General features: G+C 35.4%; 5 protein-coding genes across 7 annotated transcripts; 2 read left to right on the top strand and 3 right to left on the bottom strand.

Moving 5' to 3' along the window:
* The first annotated feature begins 79 nt into the window (after positions 1 to 79).
* On the top strand, positions 80 to 1398 carry LOC106367917 (60S ribosomal protein L24-2). Its single transcript, XM_013807784.3, has 5 exons — positions 80 to 184; positions 433 to 508; positions 594 to 695; positions 818 to 966; positions 1054 to 1398. Exons 1-5 carry the CDS (start codon positions 174 to 176, stop codon positions 1202 to 1204), a joined length of 489 nt encoding a protein of 162 aa, XP_013663238.1. The 5' UTR covers positions 80 to 173; the 3' UTR covers positions 1205 to 1398.
* On the bottom strand, positions 1186 to 5894 carry LOC106363488 (putative F-box/kelch-repeat protein At3g22730). Its single transcript, XM_048741098.1, has one exon. It carries the CDS (start codon positions 3984 to 3986, stop codon positions 2892 to 2894), a length of 1095 nt encoding a protein of 364 aa, XP_048597055.1. The 5' UTR covers positions 3987 to 5894; the 3' UTR covers positions 1186 to 2891.
* Positions 5895 to 6228: 334 nt separating this feature from the next.
* On the top strand, positions 6229 to 8219 carry LOC106367919 (probable carbohydrate esterase At4g34215). The gene is made up of 2 exons (XM_013807787.3): positions 6229 to 7027; positions 7889 to 8219. Exons 1-2 carry the CDS (start codon positions 6431 to 6433, stop codon positions 8138 to 8140), a joined length of 849 nt encoding a protein of 282 aa, XP_013663241.1. The 5' UTR covers positions 6229 to 6430; the 3' UTR covers positions 8141 to 8219.
* On the bottom strand, positions 7764 to 9831 carry LOC106367918 (F-box protein PP2-A15). 3 transcript variants are annotated; one of them, XM_022691100.2, is made up of 4 exons: positions 9306 to 9831; positions 9107 to 9225; positions 8462 to 8954; positions 7764 to 8232 (listed from the first exon to the last, which is right to left on the bottom strand). In XM_022691100.2, the coding sequence occupies exons 1-3, from the start codon at positions 9618 to 9620 to the stop codon at positions 8483 to 8485; spliced, it is 906 nt and encodes a 301-aa protein (XP_022546821.1). In that variant the 5' UTR covers positions 9621 to 9831; the 3' UTR covers positions 7764 to 8232; positions 8462 to 8482. The 3 variants fall into 3 exon arrangements, with proteins under 3 accessions (XP_022546821.1, XP_013663240.1, XP_013663239.1); XM_013807786.3 differs by having other exon boundaries at positions 7764 to 8151; XM_013807785.3 differs by lacking the exon at positions 7764 to 8232 and having other exon boundaries at positions 8262 to 8954; positions 9306 to 9830.
* A 9801-nt stretch (positions 9832 to 19632) lies between these two features.
* On the bottom strand, positions 19633 to 23329 carry LOC106367920 (pyruvate kinase 1, cytosolic). Its single transcript, XM_013807788.3, has 16 exons — positions 23096 to 23329; positions 22912 to 23008; positions 22737 to 22834; positions 22495 to 22650; positions 22331 to 22408; positions 22101 to 22232; positions 21920 to 22000; positions 21758 to 21829; positions 21588 to 21677; positions 21356 to 21500; positions 21166 to 21254; positions 20991 to 21086; positions 20811 to 20878; positions 20635 to 20734; positions 20281 to 20340; positions 19633 to 20014 (listed from the first exon to the last, which is right to left on the bottom strand). Exons 1-16 carry the CDS (start codon positions 23162 to 23164, stop codon positions 19862 to 19864), a joined length of 1584 nt encoding a protein of 527 aa, XP_013663242.1. The 5' UTR covers positions 23165 to 23329; the 3' UTR covers positions 19633 to 19861.
* Positions 23330 to 23926: the final 597 nt, after the last annotated feature.

Raw genomic sequence — 23926 nt, 5'->3', positions numbered from 1 at the left:
AACTTAATGGGCCGAGAGGTATGGGCTTTCACTAATGGGCTTTAAGTAGTATGGGCTAACGAAATGAAGATAATGCTATAAATACGAAAATGCCTTCCGCCGCGAATGATTGAATTAGGGTTTACTAGTCTCAGGAGGAGGAAGAAGAGGAGGAGCAGCAGCCAGCAGCAACAATGGTTCTCAAGTAATGAAACATTCACATCTCTATCTCTCTTGATTCATCACTATCGTTCATCTATTAGTTTTTAGTCAGATCTATCGTGTGTTTCTTCTGATGTAAATGGATCTAGTTCTGATCTTTAATGTGTCATGTCGTTATGCTTTGATCCATTTGCCTATTTGTTTGGTATTGTTATGAATCATTTCTGACATATTTGTCTGAGAACCCAATGCTATGTCTCATTCTGTGTGGTTGTCTATGGTTGTTTGCAGGACCGAGCTTTGTCGTTTCAGTGGCCACAAGATTTACCCAGGAAGAGGAATCAGATTTATCCGATCTGACTCTCAGGTATATTTATTAATAATCTTTCTTGAGTATTGGTTGATTTGATGTTTAAGTCCCTCATCTCGTTTTTAAATGTCTGCTACATTAGGTGTTCTTGTTCATCAACTCGAAGTGTAAGCATTACTTTCATAATAAGCTGAAGCCTTCCAAGCTTGCATGGACTACCATGTACAGAAAGCAGCACAAGAAGGTACATAAACTCTGTTAGTTTTGTTTTGTTCTGTTTGTTTTGTTGATTGAAAAGTTCTTGTTTTTTTTTTCTTGTAATGGATTATGATAGTGAGCCTGTTTGGAAATTATGTTCTTTTGTAGGATGCAGCTCAAGAGGCTGTGAAGAAGAGGAGACGTGCGACTAAGAAGCCGTACTCGAGGTCTATTGTTGGTGCTACCTTGGAAGTGATTCAGAAGAAGAGAGCTGAGAAGCCTGAAGTTCGTGATGCTGCAAGAGAAGCTGCTCTTCGGTTAGTTTTGATTCTTTCTGTTAGAACCTACTCTTATATTTCAGAAAAAGATTGTTTGACTGAAGTGAATTGTGATGATCGTAACAGTGATATCAAGGAGAGAATCAAGAAGACAAAGGATGAGAAGAAGGCAAAGAAGGCTGAATTTGCTTCTAAGCAACAGAAGATTCAGGCTAAGATCCCCAAGGCTGCTGCCAAGGGAGGTCCTAAGTTGGGAGGTGGTGGTGGCAAACGCTGAAGAACCTAACCAAGAACCATCTCTCTCTCACTCTGTGTTTTCTGCTAGTGGGGCAACTTTGTTTTAGTTAATGTTGATTTCAGAATATTTCGCAGAACGTAAACCATTTTGTTTTTGCCTTTTGTTTCTTGCTTTCTGCAACTCTTATAATCTCAGACTTAAGAAATTTGGTTCCTTTGAACTTTATTTCACTACTCTTGTGTCTCAATGTCCTCAGCACTATAAGGTCTTGGTGAAGCGTATATCATCCATCTTAGCCTTTCATAGATCTTAGCTCTTTTGAAATTGAAATTTGATGATTGATCACAGTCGAAATCTTCACCAAGTCTTCTCCAACTCACTGAAGCAAGAAGACTTTACAAGATTAGAAGTTTGCTTGGAGTAACCAAAAGAAGGTTAAGAGGAGGTGTGGAGAATTGTTGATTACGATCAAGCATTGTTCGGCAAATAATCAAATGTTAGCCCAAACTTTACTCAAGTTCAGGAATTTGTTAAGAACAATTTCTTACCTCCTTATAACAGATATTTCATACAATTATCTACGTAACTAGACTAAAAATCTATTTATTATGGTAAAATAATATAGAATTTGTGATAAATATTAGAGATATTTTGTAATATTTTTTTTTTTGGTCTAAATGTTAAGGATATTTTGTAATATAGAAGCACTATGATAGGTTTTAGGCTTTTAGCTACCAATAACTCTCAGATCTATGTAACAAACTCTCTTTGTATTGATAATAAAGGAATAAAGCTTTTGAGTATAAAAACAACTAGATTTTCATGGCGAATCCAGCTGAGTTCATCAGTCTTATAACGACTGAGAAGTTATGACTCATGGCGTCAATAACAAACTACAACAAAGCATGAATAACGAAATACAATTTTGACTCTTCTTTATACTACTTTACTCCAGAGTAGCAAACCCTCCTTCTGACTCCAAATCTTTCAATATCTTCACTTCAAATCTTCTAACGGCATTTCTCTCTCTCCACTTGTCTCACCCTCCACTTCTTTACTCTTCAACAACTTCTTCTTCTTTCGATAGTATGCCTGATGATACTTATCACGCTATAAATTATAATACGTCTATTCACTCTCATTTATAATTAAGTTGGAGCGAAAAAAACATTAAAATAATAAAACTTTCTTCTTCAAAATTTTGTTTTTCAAAAACTTAACATTTTCTTCCTCTCTACTAAACTTTTCATTCAAACAATTAGCTTTATATATCAAACTTATTTAACTTCGTGAAACAAAAGAACTAAAACATAAAACACAAGTCAGGGTTAGACGAGCCACAGTTCCCTGTGTGGCAACTGGCAACGTTGTACTTGTACGTCTTGCAGTGCAATGATCAGTCTCAGAAAGTATATCACAACTTAAAATTAAAGACGCAAGTTTCAAGAAACTAAACCTCACTTAGTAATCATATATACTTGGTTGCAAATGGAGCAAGTTGCTTCGTTTTCGATATGTTCAATTCTTATATCTTCTATTTCTCTCTCATATCATTAGTCATTTTGTCTTTGATTCTCTACAAGACATAAAACAAAAAAAGATTTATAAATAAAGCTGGCTGTTGTTTTTGTCATCGATTCAACTTGAGTGTAATGAAAGAGAAGAAGGAAGCATAACAGATCAAAGTCATTAAACTAATCAAACGACAAATTAATGTCTACAACCATTAGTTTCTTTCTTTCCTTTTTCCGCTACTTTGCTGGATTTGAACCAAACTTGGAACGTAGCTGTAAATGAGTGGATGCCATGATAGCACTGTAGAAGAGACTACAGAAGATGATTCTGCGTTATATTTATCAATCGTGTACACCATCATGTCGACATTACAACACACCACCACTTTCTTCTCCTCGTCAATCAAAAATCTGAATGGGACCTTATCAAAATCATTGTGTAAATCCACTGTAAAGGATTTGGTCCACAAGGCAGCTTCGGTATCAATTTTACTGGTCACCCATACCTCCATCTTTGATGTATTATAGCATTTATGTAACACTGAGAGTTGTTCTTCTCTAACAACTGACAGACATATCCGACCATGACTCTGAAAGGTAGGAAGACATAGACCTCTAAACCGCTCTCTCCTAAAATCAAAACTAATCAAGAAGGCGTCTTTTTGATCCGAAGAATACCAGTAGGAATTTCCTTCCAAAGACACACACGTTGGTTCAAAGGACCAGTCTAGAGTGACATCATCAAGAACCCTCCATGAATCAGAGCTCAACTCATAAATTTCAAACACATCAATGTTGTTTCGCCTGTAAAACATCAAAATTTTGTAAGCATGACAAAGTTTGTTGTTGTCGTGACCTAAAGCAAACAGATAATAGTAAGGTTCAGTTTGGATCCATCTTGTTTCTCCAGAACATGGGTTCCAAACCACAATTCTATCGTCCATATTGGTAATGCATAACAACAAACCGTCGCAGTGAATAATCTCGTCTATTCCAACTTCTTTTGAACTAGAAGCGGGATCCATTAGGCTAAGTGCAACCTTAATCTCTATAGATGGAGACGGAGCGTCGAGACTGACGCTCACTAAGAAAGCATTAGATTCCTCCAACGCGTAGGGTTCCTCATACTTCAAAGCGAAAACCAAGGACTGCTTTGGAGCTTTATGGAAGTGCTTCTCGGTGAACACGCGGTCTTTGAATAAAGCATTCCATCGTTTGCAAGTAGATCGTAATCGTTTTAGAGAGGTGGCTGGAACCCTACAGAGTATTTCATCTACCAAATCTGGAGGAAGATCGGACATTATCATTGAGATCGTTCTGAGGGGAGGGAGGGGGTGGCTCTGTAAGATGAAACTAGGGTTTTGTTTTTGTTACACGTTTGTTATATAGACAAACAAGAAAAAAAAATTGGCTCAAAACCCCGTAGTTGATTAGTTATAGTTGGATTTAACCCTCGAATCTATAGCAAATTCCAGATTTCAATTAACCTTTAATTACTATGGGTCTACTTGGTCAAGAAAGGAAATAATACACGTTTGTTTTGATTCCTTCCAAGCTTGCATGGACTGCGTGCCACGTACAGAAAGCAGCACAAGAAACATAAACTCCATTAGTTTGGTTCTGTTTTGTGTTGTAGATTGAAAAATTTTCTTTATGTTTTTGTAAGAGCCTGCTTTAAATTACGAGAGTGACCCTGTTTGAAAATTATTAATCTTTTGTAGGATGCAGCTCAAGAGGCTGTGAAGAAGAGGAGACGTGCTACCAAGAAGCCATACTCAAGGTCTATTATTGGGGCTACCTGGAAGTGAACAGTGCCGGTGCAACATTTTCAATTTTTTTCTTGACACCCTAAACTCATTTAAAATTTTATGCCTTTGTTATTCATGTAAAATTTTTTATGCTCTATATACAACTAAAATTTTCGCTTAAAATATGACACCCTAAACGATCGCTTCCCTCGCTCGAGACTGGCCCTAGAAGTGATTCAGAAGAAGAGAGCTGAGAAGCCTGAAGTTCGTGATGCAGCAAGAGAAACTGCCCTTACAGTTAGTTTTGATTCTTTCTATTAAAACATACTCTTAGATTTCAGAAAATATTTGATTGACTCAAATGAATTGTGATGATCCTTACAGTGATATTAAGGAAAGAATAAAGAAGACAAAGGATGAGAAGAAGGCAAAGAAGGCTGAATTTGCTTCTAAGCAACAGAAGATTCAGGCTAATATCCCCAAGGCTGCTGCCAAGGAAGGTCCTAAGCTGGGAGGTGGTGGTGGCAAAACGTTGAAGAGCCCAAAAGCATTTTACTTTGTCTTTCTTTCTCTCTTTCTTTAGTTAAATGTTGATTTCAGAGTACTCCGCGAACGTAAACCTTTCGTTATTGACGTTTGTCTCTTTACTTTTTGCAATTCTTATAAACGCAGACTAGATAATTTTGTTTTACTGCTCTCTTGTCTCCTCAATGTCTTCATCGCTGTAATTGTGAGTCTAACGTATTTTCATATATTCGTCCGTTAAGATGTTTTAAGCTAAAACACACATGTTTATAGAAGTTACTTTTTATCTAAAAATTATCACTAAAACTTTAAATTAAAAAGTGTTCAACAATTAAAAAATAACTATAAGATATGACTAATTACACATTTTTGTTGAAATAAAAATTTACCTAAAAATATGATACATCATATATATTGGAACATAAAAAATTCTTTAAGCATCCACATGTTGAGATCCTTCTTTCGAAATTGTAATTCGAGGGCTGCTTCAAAGATTCATCATCCTCTGTTTCCTTTTTAAATACTAAGCTTGACTAATGCTTTCTCCATTTTCATGTGAGCTCTGTATTAACCGAGAATAAGCTCATTGCAAGCGTTATTCACTGGAATGATGTCAGTAATAATATGATATATATATATATATATTAGATTATATATTATTAAAGGTACATATAAAACAAAAATAAAAGTGAAGAACACATTATTTCTTTCCCCATGCCGCCTTGCATATTCACTCATCATCAGCTTCTCCTTGTTTTTTGTTATTGTTTTTATCAGATTAAAATAAAAACATCTATAATGTCTTGGAAATATCACAGATCTGTCAGAAACCAAAACATGTGAATCATTTGTACATGTGGCGATTAAGACAGAGTAAGGTCCATAAAGTTATAGACATAAAGCATGAATCTCTCTGTTATAATCATAGTTGCCACTCGTTTTTTGTTCGTATTGGTTAGTTTTGGGTTTGATTAGGTTTAGTTGTGGTTAAGACAGTTTGTTTTGAGGATTTTTTTTTTCATGATCATGCTAAAAAAACATTTGACTTAATACATATATTTATTTTTATAATGAAAATATCGGTTTAAGGTTTGATGACATTGGAATGATTCTTCTTGGTTTTATTGAGATCACATGTTTCGCTTATGAATAGTATATTATATGTCACGATTTTACCGTTATGCTACGCTATTAATTAATCAAAGTTTTAAGTCATCTTTATAGGTGTAGGTATCGAGTACAAAACCAGTTTCATTTTAAAAATTCAACTTGTGCATGAAAAGGTATCAAACAAATGATTCTTCTTTGTGTGGAAAAGGAAAAAAAGAGTGTAAAAGAAGAGTTTTGATTAAACAAGAAGAAAGATACAAAACAATAAGAAGAAAACAACATTATTATTCTCTCTTGCATCTTACTCCCACTCTTATTCGGATCTCGATCTCGACCTCCATTTCCTTAAAAAAAAAACAAAGAACAAGATGATCTTCTTCCTCTTCATCATGATGTTTGGTCTATCTTCATTGCAAATCCAATCTCAAACCATCCCAAGAAACATCAGCATTTTCATATTAGCCGGTCAAAGCAACATGGCGGGTCGGGGCGGCGTTTATAACGACACCGCCAAGAACATCACCGTGTGGGACGGCGTTATTCCACGGGAATGTAGATCAAACCCTTCGATCCTCCGTCTCACAGCCAAGCTCGAGTGGGAGGAAGCTAACGAGCCACTCCACGCTGATATAGACGTTAACAAGACTAATGGTGTTGGACCGGGGATGCCATTTGCTAACCGGGTGGTTAACCGTTTTGGTTATGTTGGTTTGGTTCCGTGCTCTATTGGTGGGACTAAACTAAGTCAATGGCAAAAGGGTGAGTTCTTGTACGAGGAAACGGTGAGGAGAGCTAAAGCTGCGATGTTGGCTAGTGGAGGTGGCTCGTACGAGGCCGTTTTGTGGTATCAGGGTGAGTCTGATACGGTGGATATGGTGGATGCTTCAGTATATAAAAACAGACTAGTCCAGTTTTTTAGTGATCTACGAAATGATTTACAACATCCAAATCTTCCTATTATCCAGGTACATTTCACTAAAGTGTTTTTCTTAAGTGTTATTCTATTTAAATGTAAGGTATCAACTATCAAGTCTCTGACTTTTGAGTCATACATGTTAAGAGAGCATTTTAAAGAGAAAAGAGAAAGTTTGCACTTAGTCTACATGAGCAAGTAAAGAAGCAACCTTATAGGAGAGGTTCTCAAGTTTAAGATTCTAAAAAAGTATAATATATTATTTTTATATAATTTGATTATGTAATTATATTTAATTACCAAAAATATTTTTTTCATGGTATCTAATGAAATTTTTCATTCTCAAAAATCTGTCATTTGAGGAAAAAAAATTCTCACACTTTTTCTCTCTTTTAATATTTTATTATATTATTATGTTCAAATATAATTAAAGAATTTTCATTGAAAATGCTATCATCAGAACATTGCAGAATATAAGACTTCACAAAAGTCTACAATGTTGTGGAAAGTCGAACTTAAAATCACTTTTTGTCATAACACTTTTGTTGATGAAGGATAATATTGAGAAATCATTGTGATAAGAAAAAACTTAATTAGTTGGGAAAACAAATGGTGGCTTCAATGTTTCATTTTAATCACAAAATTTGTTGAAATAGGGATTTAATTTATTGAGTGCATGCCACTATTCTATTAAACATTTCTTTTTAGCTATCTTTGGTATTTGTATAGTGATTATTCATTGTACTAAACCAGGCTGTAGCAATTGTATTGTACCAGTCCAGCTGCAATGGTTCAATTTGACTTTTTGGTATTTTCCAAATAAAACTAGAATATACATATGATTGATACTACTCTACATTCTTCTAATATCTTTTTGTGTCTCTTTGCTGGTATGGACGATAAACAACAAAAGGTGGCTCTTGCTACAGGCGCAGGACCATATCTTGACGCGGTAAGGAAAGCACAACTGGAGACGGGTCTTGAGAACGTGCATTGTGTTGACGCAAAGGGCCTACCTCTTGAACCGGACGGCTTGCATCTGACCACGTCTTCTCAGGTCCGGCTAGGACAGATGATGGTCGATGCGTTTTTGGCCATTCCCAATTCAGCCGAATTACACTCTGGCTTCTCTGTCCTTGTTCTGTTTTGTCTATTCTTTTTATAGTATTTTTGGACCTACATTGAACATTTTTTGGATACTTCTTTAGGATATTTAGGGAATACAGCTTGAAATGATTCGATCATATCCTATACCATCTGTCATTGGATATGATTAAAAAAAGAAAAGCACAAAACAGACATAATTAGAACTGGTCATACACAGAACGTATTGTAGATTAACTTTGGTTGGATACATCCAAACTTATAAACATGTGAATGCACAAAGAGAGTCCTCTCGCCTAAACTATGTAACAAAAACGAGTATGAAGTAAAAAAAACAAAACTCAAAACTCCATGAAATGCACAACAATAAAATGAAAGTTACCTTCAAAAGAATCTTCTTTCTTCAACTTATTTCACAAAAAGATTTCGTTCTGTAATCTTTCAAATCACCAATTGGGTTAATGAAGACTGAATCAACACATAGCCCGCCTTTAGAGTGAGTGCAGTCAATCTGTTTCATGGACCATTTGATCTCAGTAGATGGTTCTGATCCAGTCACTACGAACTCCCCAACCTTATAATCGATCCAGAAACCGCGCTTGTGGTGCCCGTGAGCTTCCTCTCTCTTCACATCATCCAAGTAATACTCACATGATGCCTCTTGACCATCAGAAGTCGAAAGCGAAAACCTTACAGGCTTCAAATCCCAGCCGTGCGTGTGTTCGTAGTTGCACACACGTCTCCCAGACTTTTTTCCAAATCCGCCTAGATGGATTCTGAATGACAGAGAGTAGATACCAGGTGGGAGATGGAATGTCACCGTCCCATCAACTTCAAACCACCAAATCTGCTGTAAGTAGGCTACAACATGGAACCTGAGATTCAAAAAAAAAGATTGTTACTCCCACAACCACAAACATAAAACAAACAGATACATTTTCGAGCAAAGGTGGAATCTTTATGGCGAGCTAATCAAATGACAACATCACAAACCGAACTAAAGCTATGATCTTTGACATCGTGATACCTGGACTCATTGGTCGGAATCCAATTCCAATATCTCCGATCTTCAATCCCAGTTATAGCCATTCCCCTCGCAGAAACCGCCATACAAACCCGTCCCGTAACTCTATCAATCCACAGCTCCTGTCAATTCACAATCATCACATTGAAACCCTAATCCCCAATTCCAATTTCAATTTCAAAACTCCAAAAAATGCAAATACCTTGTTATCATCGTCGAAGGGGATGGGACGAGAGAGCACAGCGAAGATATCCTTCTTGGAGAGACCAAGAACCCTCTCCGGCGGCAGCAAATCGAGCAGATCCTGGTAATTCGGCGGGAGCTTCTTCTCCCAGACGAAATCCGACGAAGCCGCGCCGCGAAACGAACGGTTAAGACCGGCGAGGTTGCAAATCTCCGGGGGAGTCAGGTTCATGAACACGGCGGCGATGCAGCTTTCCGGAATATCGCCGAGGCTAGGCCCCGTGGAGGAATCATTCGTCGCGCCGTCGTTGAGATTCGACAAGGACGAGCCCATGCCTAATAGTTGACCTAACTAACACAATCTTTCGTAAAGGTGTATCACGAGAAAACGCAATCGGCTATACGCGTATGTATACACGAGAATACTTTTTGATTTGGTGAAAGTATATATTTTCCGTTTCTCTCTCTCTCTCTGTGAATTTTCTCGGAAAATATTTGGAGCAGAGGTGGGAAACGGAGAAAGTGTGAGGGGAAGATATTAATGACTAATTAATAATAAATTAAATTAAATAAAGAGCGGAAAAAGGTGACGTGGGCAAGCTAAGATCGACGAAAGGTATTGTCGCCACGTGGCGGCGCCGAACGATTGTGAAAAGTCCGTTTGGTTTGGTGTAAAGCAAAGCAAAGCAGGAATGTAAATTATTATCATGTCACTCCAACATTAGTATTCTTCCAAAAAGCTGAATAAAATATGTTTTTTAATATGAAAAGCTGTTTTGAAAGTTTCCTACTATATTCTCTTATCAAATCTAGTGAGCATTTTGAAGGAGTTTGCAAAAGGAGAACATATTTATATACGAGAATTTTTAACCTCACATCTTTTACGGCTTCGAGCATCTCCAATGTATTACTCCAAATTTTACTCTAAAATGGTGTAACTCCAAAATGGAGTTGAGTTTTACTCTAATGTATTACTCCATTTTTTTACTCCAAAAAAGAATATTCCTTTTTTTATTTAGTTAATAATTGTTAGTAGTACCTTCAACTTATAAAAAATTAACAATTAATCCAACTATTTTATGTTTACAAAATTTTCATAATAATATATTTTATTAAAATTAAATATTTATCATTAAAATACAACTAGAGATTATCTTCCATTTTCAATTCGTGCAGTTTTTATCATATGTAATTATTCTAATTCAAAAATATTTATATGCATTAAAAAACATAAAGAAAAAACAAAATTTTGTTTTGTAATTTGAATTATGGATTGGGTCCCATTGTTTGTGCATATATCAAGTTCAACAAGTACAAATATTATCAAAAAATTTGACCCACAAGTTTCAAAAACTCATCTATTCCGTTTGAATAATACTTCACCGATTTTTGGTAGTTTCGAAAATAATTTATCGAATTATTAAATCACTTATTTATATTATATTATATTTATTTTACATTATTTATTCTTAATTTTGACTTTTATGAGTTTATGCATATTTTATGTAAACTATTAAATAATATTTTACGGAGTATTATATTTTTTCATGTTATTATATTATTTTAGGTATGAAATAAAACCATTAAAGATTAAAAGGACAATTTTATAAGAGCATCTCCAACCCCACTCCATATTTTACTCCAAAATGGAAAATATGGAGTGGGAAATGGAGTGATGAACAAAAAATAAAAGCATTACTCTATAAATGGAGTAATCCTTTTATTTTTTGTTCATTACTCCATTTCCCACTCTATTTTCTCAATTTTGGAGTAAAATATGGAGTGGGGTTGGAGATGCCCTAAATAGAAAAAGTTCAACTCCAAAATGGAGTAATGGGTAAGATTACTTCATAAATGGAGTAACCCTAGCCATTACTCCATTTTGGAGTTGAATATGGAGTGGGGCTGGAGAAGATTTTACTCCAAAATTGAGTTTGAAGTCAAAAATGGAATAGGGTTGGAGATGCCCTTCTTATGAGCTTTTTTTATGCCATTTGTAACCAGTTGAGAATGTTTTTACTCGTTCTCAAAATTATAAATGATTAATATGTAACTTTTAAATAATTAAAATAATATATTTATAATAGCTTATCCTTAGAATTGTTTTAAGTTCCACAAATCTTAGAGCCAATTTTGCAGTTGCCAGCTTCTTTAAATTGATTAGCTATTCAATTAATTGAAGTTTGAATTTATAGGTATGAACATCACTACCAACTTATAGTTACATTTCAAAACACTTCGAGCAGTGTTATTGTTTCAGAATTTACTCGCACGTAATAAAGTGGTTAGCAAGTTTGTACGGTTAGGTTCGGTGTCAATGGGTGAAAACATAACTTCTTTAAGACTTCAAACTTGTGAACTTTTTTTTTAACAAAAAAGAAAAACTTTGAACTATTGAATTAATCATATACTAGATTAAAAGTAAAGATTACTGGATTACTTCTGTCTGGCAAAGCAGATGAAGTTCCTTAAACGGCTTCTTGAGTTGAAGTCGAAAGCTTGATTTTTGAGTATGAGTTTAAGCCTTTTTCTTTGTTCAATTTTTTTCTTCAACTACTAGTATGTTTTGAGATGATTTAAAAATGAACTAAAAAAAATATCTATAGGCGAAAATCACTAAACTCTTTGTCTCTTTCTACAAGGTTCTTACCATTAATTTTAATGGTCTATCAAAAGAATGCATGGATCAAGTGGAATGCATTAGCCTTTGATACAAGACATGAGCTACACGATTTGACTTCCAGTTGTTCTAGTATGTTCCCTCTCGATTAATTGCACACTGCTACTTGTTATTCATGCTCGTCATTTGACCATTTCCCTTTTTTATGCCCACAAGTTATCTACGATTAAAATAGTTACATTTTTAAAAATGTTGATCAATAATTTAAACTAAAGAAGACATTAAATGTTTCAGATTTTATCTCTATAATATTATTTGAAAAATCAATTTCTTACGTATCGCGCTCACGTTAATTAATGAACTAATTATATATAATTGATATTATTAGAATTATTAGAATTTTCTTTTTGCTAATTAAAATTTAATTGGCTTTTCATTGTAATTTTCCTTTTCTTTTAATTAGGTTTTTTTACAAAGCCACATAAAAATAAGAAGAAAATATAAAATAATATAAATTTATATATATAACGATTTTTATTTTACTTTTTCATATTTTCATAAAGCACCATCAATAAAAAAGGAAATATCTATAAGAAATGTATATATATATATATATATTATATACATAAAATATAGTTGACAAAAAAAAGGTATTTGTTTTAAAAATAAAATAATATATTTTCATATCTAAAACTTAAAATTAAAATCAATACAACAAAAATTAATCAGTTTTAATCTAATTAGAAGAAAAATAGTTATTGTTCATTTTATATGAATAGTACAATTTTAATATACCCAAAAAATGAGTAAGTGAATCAATATGATTCACTTATACTCAAAATTAGAGGCTTATTTTTATATCAGTCTTCTATTTATTTTATGCATGTAAATTACAAATTGCTCCAAAACTTATAAACAAATAAAAATAATATATTAACAAATTATTACGATTTAGTTTGGTCATAAATATTTTTATACATGCATAAACTTTCAATAGATTAAGGATTATGTTTGATTATGCAACTCCAAACTTACAACACTTTCATATTTTGTTTCCTAAAATAATATATATATATATATATATATATCAAATTATGCATAAAATTGCAATAATATATTATGAATAAAAGCCAATTGAATTAATTAAATACAACAAATAAAGTTAATCGGATTTTAACCTATTTAAAATCATGAAACGTTTATGGTTTAGTTGAGATGAATAAAAACAAGCTTAGATGTCCAAAAAATAATTGAATTAGTAAAAAATTTATAACCAGAAAAAATAAAAATAAATTATCAAATAAATAATAATTAAATAGTTAAACTATATAACTTATAAATATTTAGTAAACAAATATTGGGGTTTTTGCCAAAACTAACCCACAACTTGATTTTAATTCCAAACCTATACCCAAACTTGAATCAAATGCAAAACTAACCTAAAAGCCTAGTGAAATTACAGCTCAGCCCCTTGTGACCAAACAAAAAAACAGAAGCCATTTTTACGAATATAGCCCCAGTAAATCGTCTGAGTCGTCTGAGATGTTGGAAGTCGTCTGGACGACTGAAGTATAAGTCGTCTGGACGACTGAAGTGTAAGTCGTCTGGACGACTGAAGTGTAAGTCGTCTGGTACCAGTTTATTTTAAAAATAATTTATAAATCTTGTAAAAAAATATTTTGATGCGTAAAAAATAAAAATCAAGTAATTATAAACAGTTTTAACTGATATAAATTAAGATATGATAAAATTGATTTGTTTTGAAGATATATGAGTGGAAGTAGTGAATCATGAAATACTTTGGTTTAGGAGTTTGGCAAACATATGTTGTAGTATTGTATGTATTGTTAGGGTTAGATTTTGGAAAACTAAAATGTTTTTTTCAAAAATTAGTTTTCACCTATGTGTTTATTTCTGTGTATAGTAAACACTTTTCAAGTTTGATTTGGTTTTATGAAGTGTTTAATTAGATAATTAAGTTTAGGGGTTATGTTTAGGGTGTGGACGACTTATATTTCAGTCGTCTGTTAAATAATTTACCCGGACGACGTATATTTCAGTCGTCCAGACGACTTACTTGTAAGTCGTCTGGAAAGTCTTCTATTTTAGTTTCCCGCTAAAAATATTTAATTTCCCGCTAAAAATATTAAACTCTTCTGGACGACTTACATGTAAGTCGTCTGTTTTAATTTCTTCACCAGACGACTGAAATGTAAGTCGTCCAGGAAGTCGTCTGAGTCAAAAATATTTAATCTAATTGGATTTTTTGTCTCCCTATATAAAGAAAAATTTACACATTCTCTCTCCTCCTCTCAAATGGCTGCAACAAAAATGTAATGTTCATCATTCTAAAACTCTCCAACCTCTCTCTAATCTCTTTGACTTGAAAACACCAAACTTTATATGAATTTTTCAGTTTTGTCTCATGTATTTCTTACTAATCTATCTCTTTTGCAGGTTTTTAATCAAATGGTACTCATCTTCCACTAATTTAGAGGTAGATCTATTAATTTTAGATATGTATTTTTGTGTGTTCTATAAATGTAGATTTATCTAATCTTCCACTCATTTTCTCTATTTTTAAGTCATTTGAACGTTTTTGAATATGCAGGTTTTTCAGATCTGAATTTGATGTGCAGGTTTTTCAGATCTGGAAGACTTCTGGGACGACTTACCTGTTAGTCGTCTGGAAGTCGTCTGGAAGTCATCTGGAAGTCTTCTGACAAAGTCGTCTGGACTTCCAGGAAGTCGTCTGGACTTCCTGGAAGTCGTCTGGACTTCCAGGAAGTCGTCTGGACTTCCAGGAAGTCGTCTGGACTTCCAGGAAGTCGTCTGGACTTCCAGGAAGTCGTCTGGACTTCCAGGAAGTCGTCTGGACTTCTAGGAAGTCGTCTGGATTTTTCTGAGCGTTTTGGTAAGTTCTTATGTCTGATTTTTCTTCATTTGGTAACTTCTTGTTGTATAAAGTTCTTACTTTTTTCCCAAACTAAAACTCTCCAAACCCACTCTAATCTCTTTGACTTGAAAACACCAAACTTTATATAAATTTTTCAATTTTGTCTCATGTCTTTGTTACTAATCTATTTTTTTTTTTGCAGGTTTTTAATTATTTGGTACTCATCTTCCACTAATTTAAAGGTAGATCTATTATTTTTAGATATGTATTTTGTGTGTTCTGTAAAGGTAGATTTATATAATCTTCCACTCATTTTTTTCTGTTTTTAAGCCATTTGAACGTTTTTGAATATGCAGGTTTTTCAGATCTGGATTTAATATGCAGGTTTTTCAGATCTGGAAAACTTCTGGGACGACTTACTTGTTAGTCGTCTGGAAGTCATCTGGAAGTCGTCTGGAAGTCGTCTGGACTTCCTAAAAGTCGTCTGGACTTCCTGTAAAGTCGTCTGGACTTCCTGTAAAGTCGTCTGGAAGTCGTCTGAACTTCCTAAAAGTCTTCTGGCAAAGTCGTCTGAACTTCCTGGAAGTCGTCTGGACTTCTTAGAAGTCGTCTGAACTTCTTAAAAGTTGTCTGGTCTTGTCTACTCAAGTGGAATCCAAGCTTGTCTTTGTAGATGAATGATCTATAATAGTTTTGTTTGTGATCTGTTTTATGAATTGCATGTATACTCTTTTAGTTGTGAATTTTTTGTAAAATCAGTAATAATGTTTTCCAAGATGTATTAAATGTGCTAACAATGTGTTTACACATTTACAAATCAATGAAATAATAGACTTCAGTAGCATTTTTCTTATCTTTGGATCTCTCATATGCAATAATAAACTCCAATGGCCTTTTTCTCATCTTAATAAACAAGAATGTTGGTAAGAGATGGAAACAAACAATAGTAACTAGTCAAAGCATATCATATTTTTTATAAGTTTGCATTGAAAAACTTAGTCAAATTTAGTAAAACTAAGGGAGAGAACATATTTTGTAAATATGAGTTTTACATATCTTGAAGTTACTTATCACTCTTAAAAATACAAGTTATTCATAAACTAACGTAGAAGACTTAAAAACTAGTGGAGAAGACGCGGACGACTTCAATCTAAGTTGTCTAGACGACTAAACTATATGTCGTCTGGTCAACGCAGAGGTTATTTTTGCAATTGACTTTGAAATCTGTAACCTGAGACGACTGAAAGTTAAGTCGTCTACTATTGTTTGGTTTCAAAAAAAATTCCAAAGAACCTAGACGACTTACATTTCAGTCGTCATAGGTTAGTTTTGTATTTGACTGGATAATTTCAGAAGTTTGACTTCCCCAGACGACTTACATTTCAGTCGTCTGGCGAAAATTAAAATAATAATATTTTTTTTAAAGTAAACGACTTACAATTAAGTAGTCATAGGTTAGTTTTGCAATTGAAAAAAAAAACTTCAAGATTTAATTATATACAGACGACTTATAATTCAGTCGTCCACGAGACGACTGAAATGTAAGTCGTCCAGGATTTACGAGGTTTGACCAGAATCTCGGAAAAAAATCCTGGACGACTTACAATTAAGTCGTCTGGTGGACGACTGAATTATAAGTCGTCTGTGTATAATTAAATCTTGAAGTTTTTTTTTTCAATTGCAAAACTAACCTATGACTACTTAATTGTAAGTCGTTTACTTTAAAAAAAATATTATTATTTTAATTTTCGCCAGACGACTGAAATGTAAGTCGTCTGGGGAAGTCAAACTTCTGAAATTATCCAGTCAAATACAAAACTAACCTATGACGACTGAAATGTAAGTCGTCTAGGTTCTTTGGAATTTTTTTTGAAACCAAACAATAGTAGACGACTTAACTTTCAGTCGTCTCAGGTTACAGATTTCAAAGTCAATTGCAAAAATAACCTCTGCGTTGACCAGACGACTTCCAGGTAAGTCGTCTACAGCCAGACGACTGAAAGGTAAGTCGTCTACAGCCAGACGACTTCCCAAGTAAGTCGTCTGACGAACAGATCTGGAAAAAAACTCGATGTCATACCTTAAATTAGTGAGATAAGTTCCTTAGCATACATAAGGCTTCTCCAAGCACACAGAATCACAAACGGAAGTCACCCACCCATAATCGTTAGCTTCTATGACTCTATGAACCATAAAAATTTTAGAATCAAAATCTTGAGTTTTTTTAGCTCATTGTGGAGAGAAAGTGAGAGATATGTTGTGTTTAGGTCACAAGAATGGAAAAAGAAGAAGGGTAAATCGATTTTAGGAGCATTAAGAGCTTCAAATTGGTTGTTCATGGTGGTTGTGGTATTGATGACAATGGCAATCTTGTAATTACTTGAAGATGATGAGGGTGAGAGAGTAAAAATGTCATTTTCGAAAAAAAAAATTAAAAAAAAATGGATGGCATTTTCGTAAATTATATGAACTTGTGGGGTGAATAGGGCAAAACCAATTTTCAAAAAAAAAGGAGGTTAGTTTTGTGTTTGACTTTAAGTTATAGGTCAATTTTGCAAAAATCCCACAAATATTTGACATGCTAGCTAGGATATAACTAGTATCCATGTTATCATTCAACGTCCAATCTTCTATGTTGGGAGTAGTATTTGTAGGATATTTTCACTTAACTTCTAATGTTTGTGATAGTATTCTCTTAGTTGTTTACATGTACACATGAATGTAGTTTCAATTAATTAATGTCTTCAGGTAGGGTCCTTTTTCAGGTTTGTGAATCAATTTACTCCACGTGGTTAATATTGAGATCGAGATCATCATAAATGTAAAGACTGAGACCGTTTGATTTGATAAGAATTTACAACTAGTTGTTGTAAAGTTTGGAAGCATCGTTATCGCTCCGACACGATCATCTGATTGGAGAGTTCGAGAAACAGAATCAAAGACAAGTCAATGAAAAAGCATGAATCAGAACTCATGATGGAGCGTGAATGACTATCTTTTTCTAGACAAGAAAGAAAAAATCCTGACTAAATGTCCAGCCTACCACAAAAATGTTGGTCCCCCGATGTTTTAGCATGCAAAGCCAATTAATATCAACCGAAAGCGACCATATAGATTAATTAAGAAGAGCTAGAAATAATTGATGCAAGACAATAGTATGATGTTTGGGTGATGTAAGACGACGACTAATAATGTATAAATATACTTGTTTGGAAGTTTATATGCATGGCAGTGGCATGCTACCATACGTGTTGAATGGTCTTGTTTCCGTTGAAATACGAAGGGTTTTGAAAAACAGTAATAACGTATAGGATCAAAGATAAATTACGACTCTTGATTCTCTCGGTGGCTGGTCCATAGATCCGGTCACCGCGGGTCTCTTGATTCTCTCGTTTTTGATATCGCCTCTCTCCTTTGTTGTCTCCACCTCGTTTCTCCTCCTTGTTCGGTTGCTCTGGGTTCGATGGGGCTTCTCCGTCGGAACGAACTGAGAGCAAGGCGTCCTTGCTTCTCTCCGGAACACTGGCGAGGTGTGATGAGTTGAAGTTCACTCTGGAGCCTTTGGATCTGCTTGTAGTCACCGTCTGCGCTCGGATCTGGGTCAGATCTGAGATCTGAGACTCGCCGGAAACTGTGACGCGTCGCGACCGTCGCTTTTCCTGCCTTGTGTCTCCCTCCAGTCGTGTCTCTCTATTATGCTGATTCAAAGGTTTTGTAGAGCTCCTCCTCTCAGATCTGAGTGAAGGGTGGTTGTGAGGTGCACCACCGAGGACCTCTGTCCCTTAGGTCGAATGACGACAACCATGGCGTGACTCCAGAACCTGTATTTGTCCTCCTTTCTGCTCTCGATGCTGTTTCCTAGGGTTTTGAGGACAACCCTTGCGAAAATGTCTCCTGCATTGAGGTGGTATTCTCACTGGTTTTGGATTCGTCTGTTTCAAGGAGCTTTCACACTCCTTCTGCACTTCAATTCCCTACCTCCTAAGCTCCAGTTGCTAGCTTTTGTGTGGCTTGATATTTCTGCTGTATCCTTTGTGTCGCGTGGCCGGATGAGGAGCCAAAACGACCGTCTGCGCTTGACCGTAACTCAGGCTTCATCTTTAAACGGTGTCGATGTCAGGTTACACGTTAGCAAGTACTGAGGAAGCTTGAGTTTGTTCGTCGGCGTCCTCCTCCAAACGGAGCTCCGGGGCGGGAGCCAGCCGTTGCCGTCGATGCCTGCTTGGAGCCACTTCGGTGAGACCTGATTGAACTTATCTTGTGGCTTTACTCTTGTTGTCTCTGGTTGCTCCAGTAATATGAGAAGTGCTTGGGATTGGGAGATTAATTGTTTGTCTTTGTCCTAGATTATGTTATTAACTTCAAGCTTACCATTGTTGGTAAAGATTGAGCTTAATCTCTTTGTGGTTTAGGGGTTTTTTTAAACTTTTTTGCACCCTCTAAGCTTTCAGAATGGCTGAAAAGCAGATTGTGGTTGCATCAATATGTAACCGAAACTTCATTCATTGCAATGACATTTACTCTTTAGCAAAAAAAAAAAAAGATAAATTACGACTTAATGGAAAGAACAACTTCACCAGTGTTAGTGGCTTAGTTGGGTGTGCAAGATTATGAAGCAAAGATCTTATATTTCCATGGTAATAAAAAAACCTTGGGATTATTATTGGTTTTTGGTTAATCACCGAAATTTAATTTCTAAAATCTGTGAAAAGATTTAATTTCTACCGCAATTACTCTAATTATGGTTAAAAACCAATAATTCAAATCTTTTGGCCCACCCAAAACGACCCCGACGAGAGTTAGGTCTTCAATACTTTAACGTGAATTTAATGAGTCGTAATATTTTTGTAACATAGAAAAACATAGTGGGATGTTACAAGATTATTGAATAATTGCTAGACATTGTATACTTTTTTTACCGTAGTTTAAATCTGAGGCCAGCCAAATGTAATAGCCAAGAAAAATGGGAAACATCAGAGACATCAAATCTCCTGAATACTCACTGCAGAGCACTGGATCGAAGTAAAAAGATTGTAGCAATTGTTTTCCTCCCATATTATCAATCCTCAAGCTCGATGATCTTGACCACAGATGCATCACCAACTTTCTGACACACCACTACTCTGTCGTGCGACTTGATCACTCCTGCTTGCTTCCCGTGGTCTAACGCAACCTTCAGGACTGACTCGTTCGTCGCACTTGTTGATTCCGCCTTCAACATCAACATTTTTACATAATATGTTAAAATCTGAACCAAAAAAGTTCGAACTAAAACTCTCCTAAAAGACTTGTTTGAGCCTCTGATATGGCTACTTGGTTCACAATTAGAACATCAAACTCTCAAAATTTATGCACAATTCATAGCGACGACCTTGGTCTTAAAGAGTAATATAAGTGAACCACATTTGAGATTGTATGTTTATCCAATAGAAAGGAAGAGATGATATGCAAAAGAAAAGAAGATAAAACAAGACTTACAGGGTGACGAGGGTCAGCAAGCATGGGGAAGAGGCCCCTGACAATAAGTGACTGCCTAGCCTGATAAAGAGTCACACGGGTTACTAAACTTAAACTATCACTTGCATAGCATTTGTATGAAAGAAACCTCCCTAGCATTCTAATATTACAATGTAAAACAATCACTGTCAACCATTGATACAACACGTTACACATTAGGGGAGTCGCTTTTCTTGTACAGTGTCCAAGATTGATGACGAGATGTAAGTAAGATAAAACTCACAAGTAATAGTTATGTATCGAAAAAACAGCAATATTTTAAGAGAATGGCATAGCTGTGGTTGTTAAACTTGAAAGATCAAGAGGGAAACATACCTCAAAGGCTCCACTGAAGCTCCATTTTAGCTGATTTGTCTTAACCCGTGGAATGACTACAGAAATAACCGGCATTGTTGGCCTGTATTTAGCAATCAACCTGCACGGAAATAAAAGAAATAACAATTCATTAGACAACTATAAATATAACAAACAGAAAAAAGAATGATATGAACCTGGCTGCTCTTCCAGAAGAGGTAAAGCATATAATGACGGATGCCTTAACCTTGATTGCTGCCCTTACCTGATCAAGTGTTAATTAAGCTAAAATTAGGAACTGTGATGGTCTCAAAACCTGAAATCTAGTATTTACTTATGTCTCTGCAACACATCCTCAACACAGAAGACAAACTTACAGCTGAAGAAGCAATGGATTCGAGGTGAGACATCGGCTCTCCAACATACTTGACAGTCTTCTTGAAGTACAAATCTTGATTGAAAACCTTCTCTGCCTATGAAATGTTCAAACAAAAAAACTATGTAAGAGCAAAACGGATGAAGACACAAGCAACGAAATGTCATAAAGCTTACCTCAGCACAGATCCTTCCGACAGTTGATATAGTCTCCACAGGGTACAGACCGCGAAGAGTCTCAGCACCGAGAAGAATTGCATCACTTCCTGCAGGACGAGTAAATTGGAAATTAAAAAAAAAACTATTAACTTCTGCTATAAAACGTTAGAAGCACCAAAAAAGAAGCATATTCAGAAGGTAAACAGACCATCTAAAACAGCATTAGCAACATCTGTTGCCTCTGCACGAGTTGGTCGCAAGTTGTCAGTCATACTATCAACAACACGAGTAAGAACGGCTGGCTTTCCTGCCATGTTGCACTTGTAAAGAGCCGCCTTTTGAAACAAAAACACCTGCACCAAGAACCCACCCACCAAGGTAAATTACAAAAGAGTGTAAATAGAAAAAAAAAAGCAATTTGAATGAGCAAACCAAGATACCTTCTCCGGGGGTAGATCAATACCCAAGTTCCCACGAGAAAGAATAATTCCATCAGCTTCTTGTAGAATCTCATCAAAGTGGTTTAGTCCCTACATTAAGTAAAACATCATCAGCAGGAAAAGTTGCAGTTACAGAAACATAGTATAAAGCAAAAAAAGTCAATACTTACCTCAACGTTCTCAATCTTGGCAAATATTTGTGTTTGAGAGAGGTCACCCAACTTTTTAAGCATCTCACGGGTCTGTGTTATGAAACAACAATTGGTTCTTATTGTTCAAAGAAAAGAAACTCATACTTAATAGTAACTGAAGGGTAAAGTAAAAGTACAGACCTGGCGAACATCCTCTGCATGGCGACAATAGGACAACGAGAGAAAGTCGATTTTGTTTTGAACTCCCCATGTGCTTATAACCTAGATGACAACCAAATCAAAACAAAATGTCAGACACTTGAACTAAAAGCCAACAATGTGTGACAAAAAAGCAATCACTAGATTAGAAACAACTAAGGACCTCTTTATCTTTCTCAGTAAGAGTTGGCATATCGATGTGAACTTGAGAGGCGTGCAAGGTGAACATAGAACCAGCGAGAGTAGCAGCATTCCTTGAAAGGCAAATGACATCATCTCCTTTAACTTCATCAACCTGCAGGTTCCGTTTGGTACGTTAGTCTAAAAGCAAACTTCAACATATATAAACCACCAAATCTCACATTTCTAAGCTTCATAATTTTATTATTATACCTCGAGCCAAACTGAAGTTGTTTCACTACCAGTGAATAGGTACTGCCCAACAAAGATAGTGTCTCCTTTCTTCACCGCCTGAAAACCAACAAAACAAGTAAAAACTCATCACAGGGCTACTACACAAGCAAACACTAAACCCTTGATTAGATTATATAACGAACCTTGGCAAGGCCATCAAAGTTAATGGGAAGGACTTCAGAAGAGGCTTCTCGGTCTTGATTAGGAGTCAAAGTAACAAGTCCATCAGCTTTAAGAGTAATAGCTTTCTCAGACTTGTTGATCACTTGAAGCTCAGGTCCCACTGTATCAAGCATAACCTAATCAACCAAACAAACAACTCTTAACTAAAAGCTTATGCAAAGATCAAAATCAAATGATTCACCAGAAGAGAGAGAGAACATACAGCACAAAGCTTCTTGGTGCTCTTAACAGCAATCTTCAGATTATCAAGCGTCTCTTGGTGATACTCAGCGTCTCCCCAAGAGAAATCGAATCTAGCCACTGCAGATTGCAAAGTGTTAAAGTGAGAAAAAAAAAAACACGAATCATGTTGGCAAAAACTGTGTCGGTATTATTACCAGACATGCCGGATTTGAGACAGCCGGAGAGTGTCTCAACGGATCTGGATTTGGGACCGAGAGTCCCGACGATCTTAGTTAACGCCGGAAAGAAGCTCTGAGGAGTATTATTACATCAAAATAGAGAGATTAGAAACACTCTTACGAACAAAATGAAACCTAAGAAAATCAGTGGATCGCTTACGGATTTGGATGGCTCGAGGATAGAAGCCATCCTGATCGGCTCCTCGAGAAGGAGATGGCTCGAATGCATCTTTGGTGAGGGGAGAGAGATCTCAGATGATCGACGGCGAGCGGAGAGATGGAAGGTGTGTGTCTGTGTGTGTGTGAGGTTTGGTTTGATTTAACTTTATGCGATTGAGATCGTCTGTCGAATCTTTCGTTGTTATTAAAAGAAAAGTAACAAAAGTCGTAGTTCGCTCCCTTCTTTTTTTTCTTTTAGATCCAGATATTTCAAATTTACTGCAAATGTACCCCTACTTTTATTTAGCGACTGTTAACCCCTACCATGCGATTTTACGTGAATCGCGATAACACGTACACAGGGCTTTAAACTGATTTTGTAGTGAAACTTTAGTTGCAAAGTCCAACACAAACTCGATTGTGTTTGTTTACTTTTTTTTTCTCTGTATCCTCTCAAATTACTAAATGGGAGAATGTGTGTTGTTGATACGTTATGATTTTTTTAAGAGTTTTGTATGATCTCTATTGATTACTAGTTTGATTATAATGAGAATTGAGCATTTCGATTCAGAATATAATGTATCTGATTAAAGGAAATGAATATGAGATATGCATAGCTGATTTCTAAGGAAGCAATTATACCAAGTATATGTATCAGCTACCAACAACCTAACGTCATTTCCCTCCCAAAGTCAATGACTTTTGGGTCTCTCTAATGTAGGGGGCATTTTAACCTGGATCTGAAAACTCTAACCGGAACCGACAAAAATATCTGATTCAGAACCGAACCGAAAATTTACAAGTACTTTTTGGGTCTAAATTTCTTTTACCC

Source organism: Brassica napus, chromosome A9 (genome assembly GCF_020379485.1).
Source record: "Brassica napus cultivar Da-Ae chromosome A9, Da-Ae, whole genome shotgun sequence".
NCBI lineage: Eukaryota > Viridiplantae > Streptophyta > Magnoliopsida > Brassicales > Brassicaceae > Brassica > Brassica napus.
Note: the sequence above shows the minus strand (reverse complement) of the source record. Positions and strands in the feature narration are given on the sequence as shown.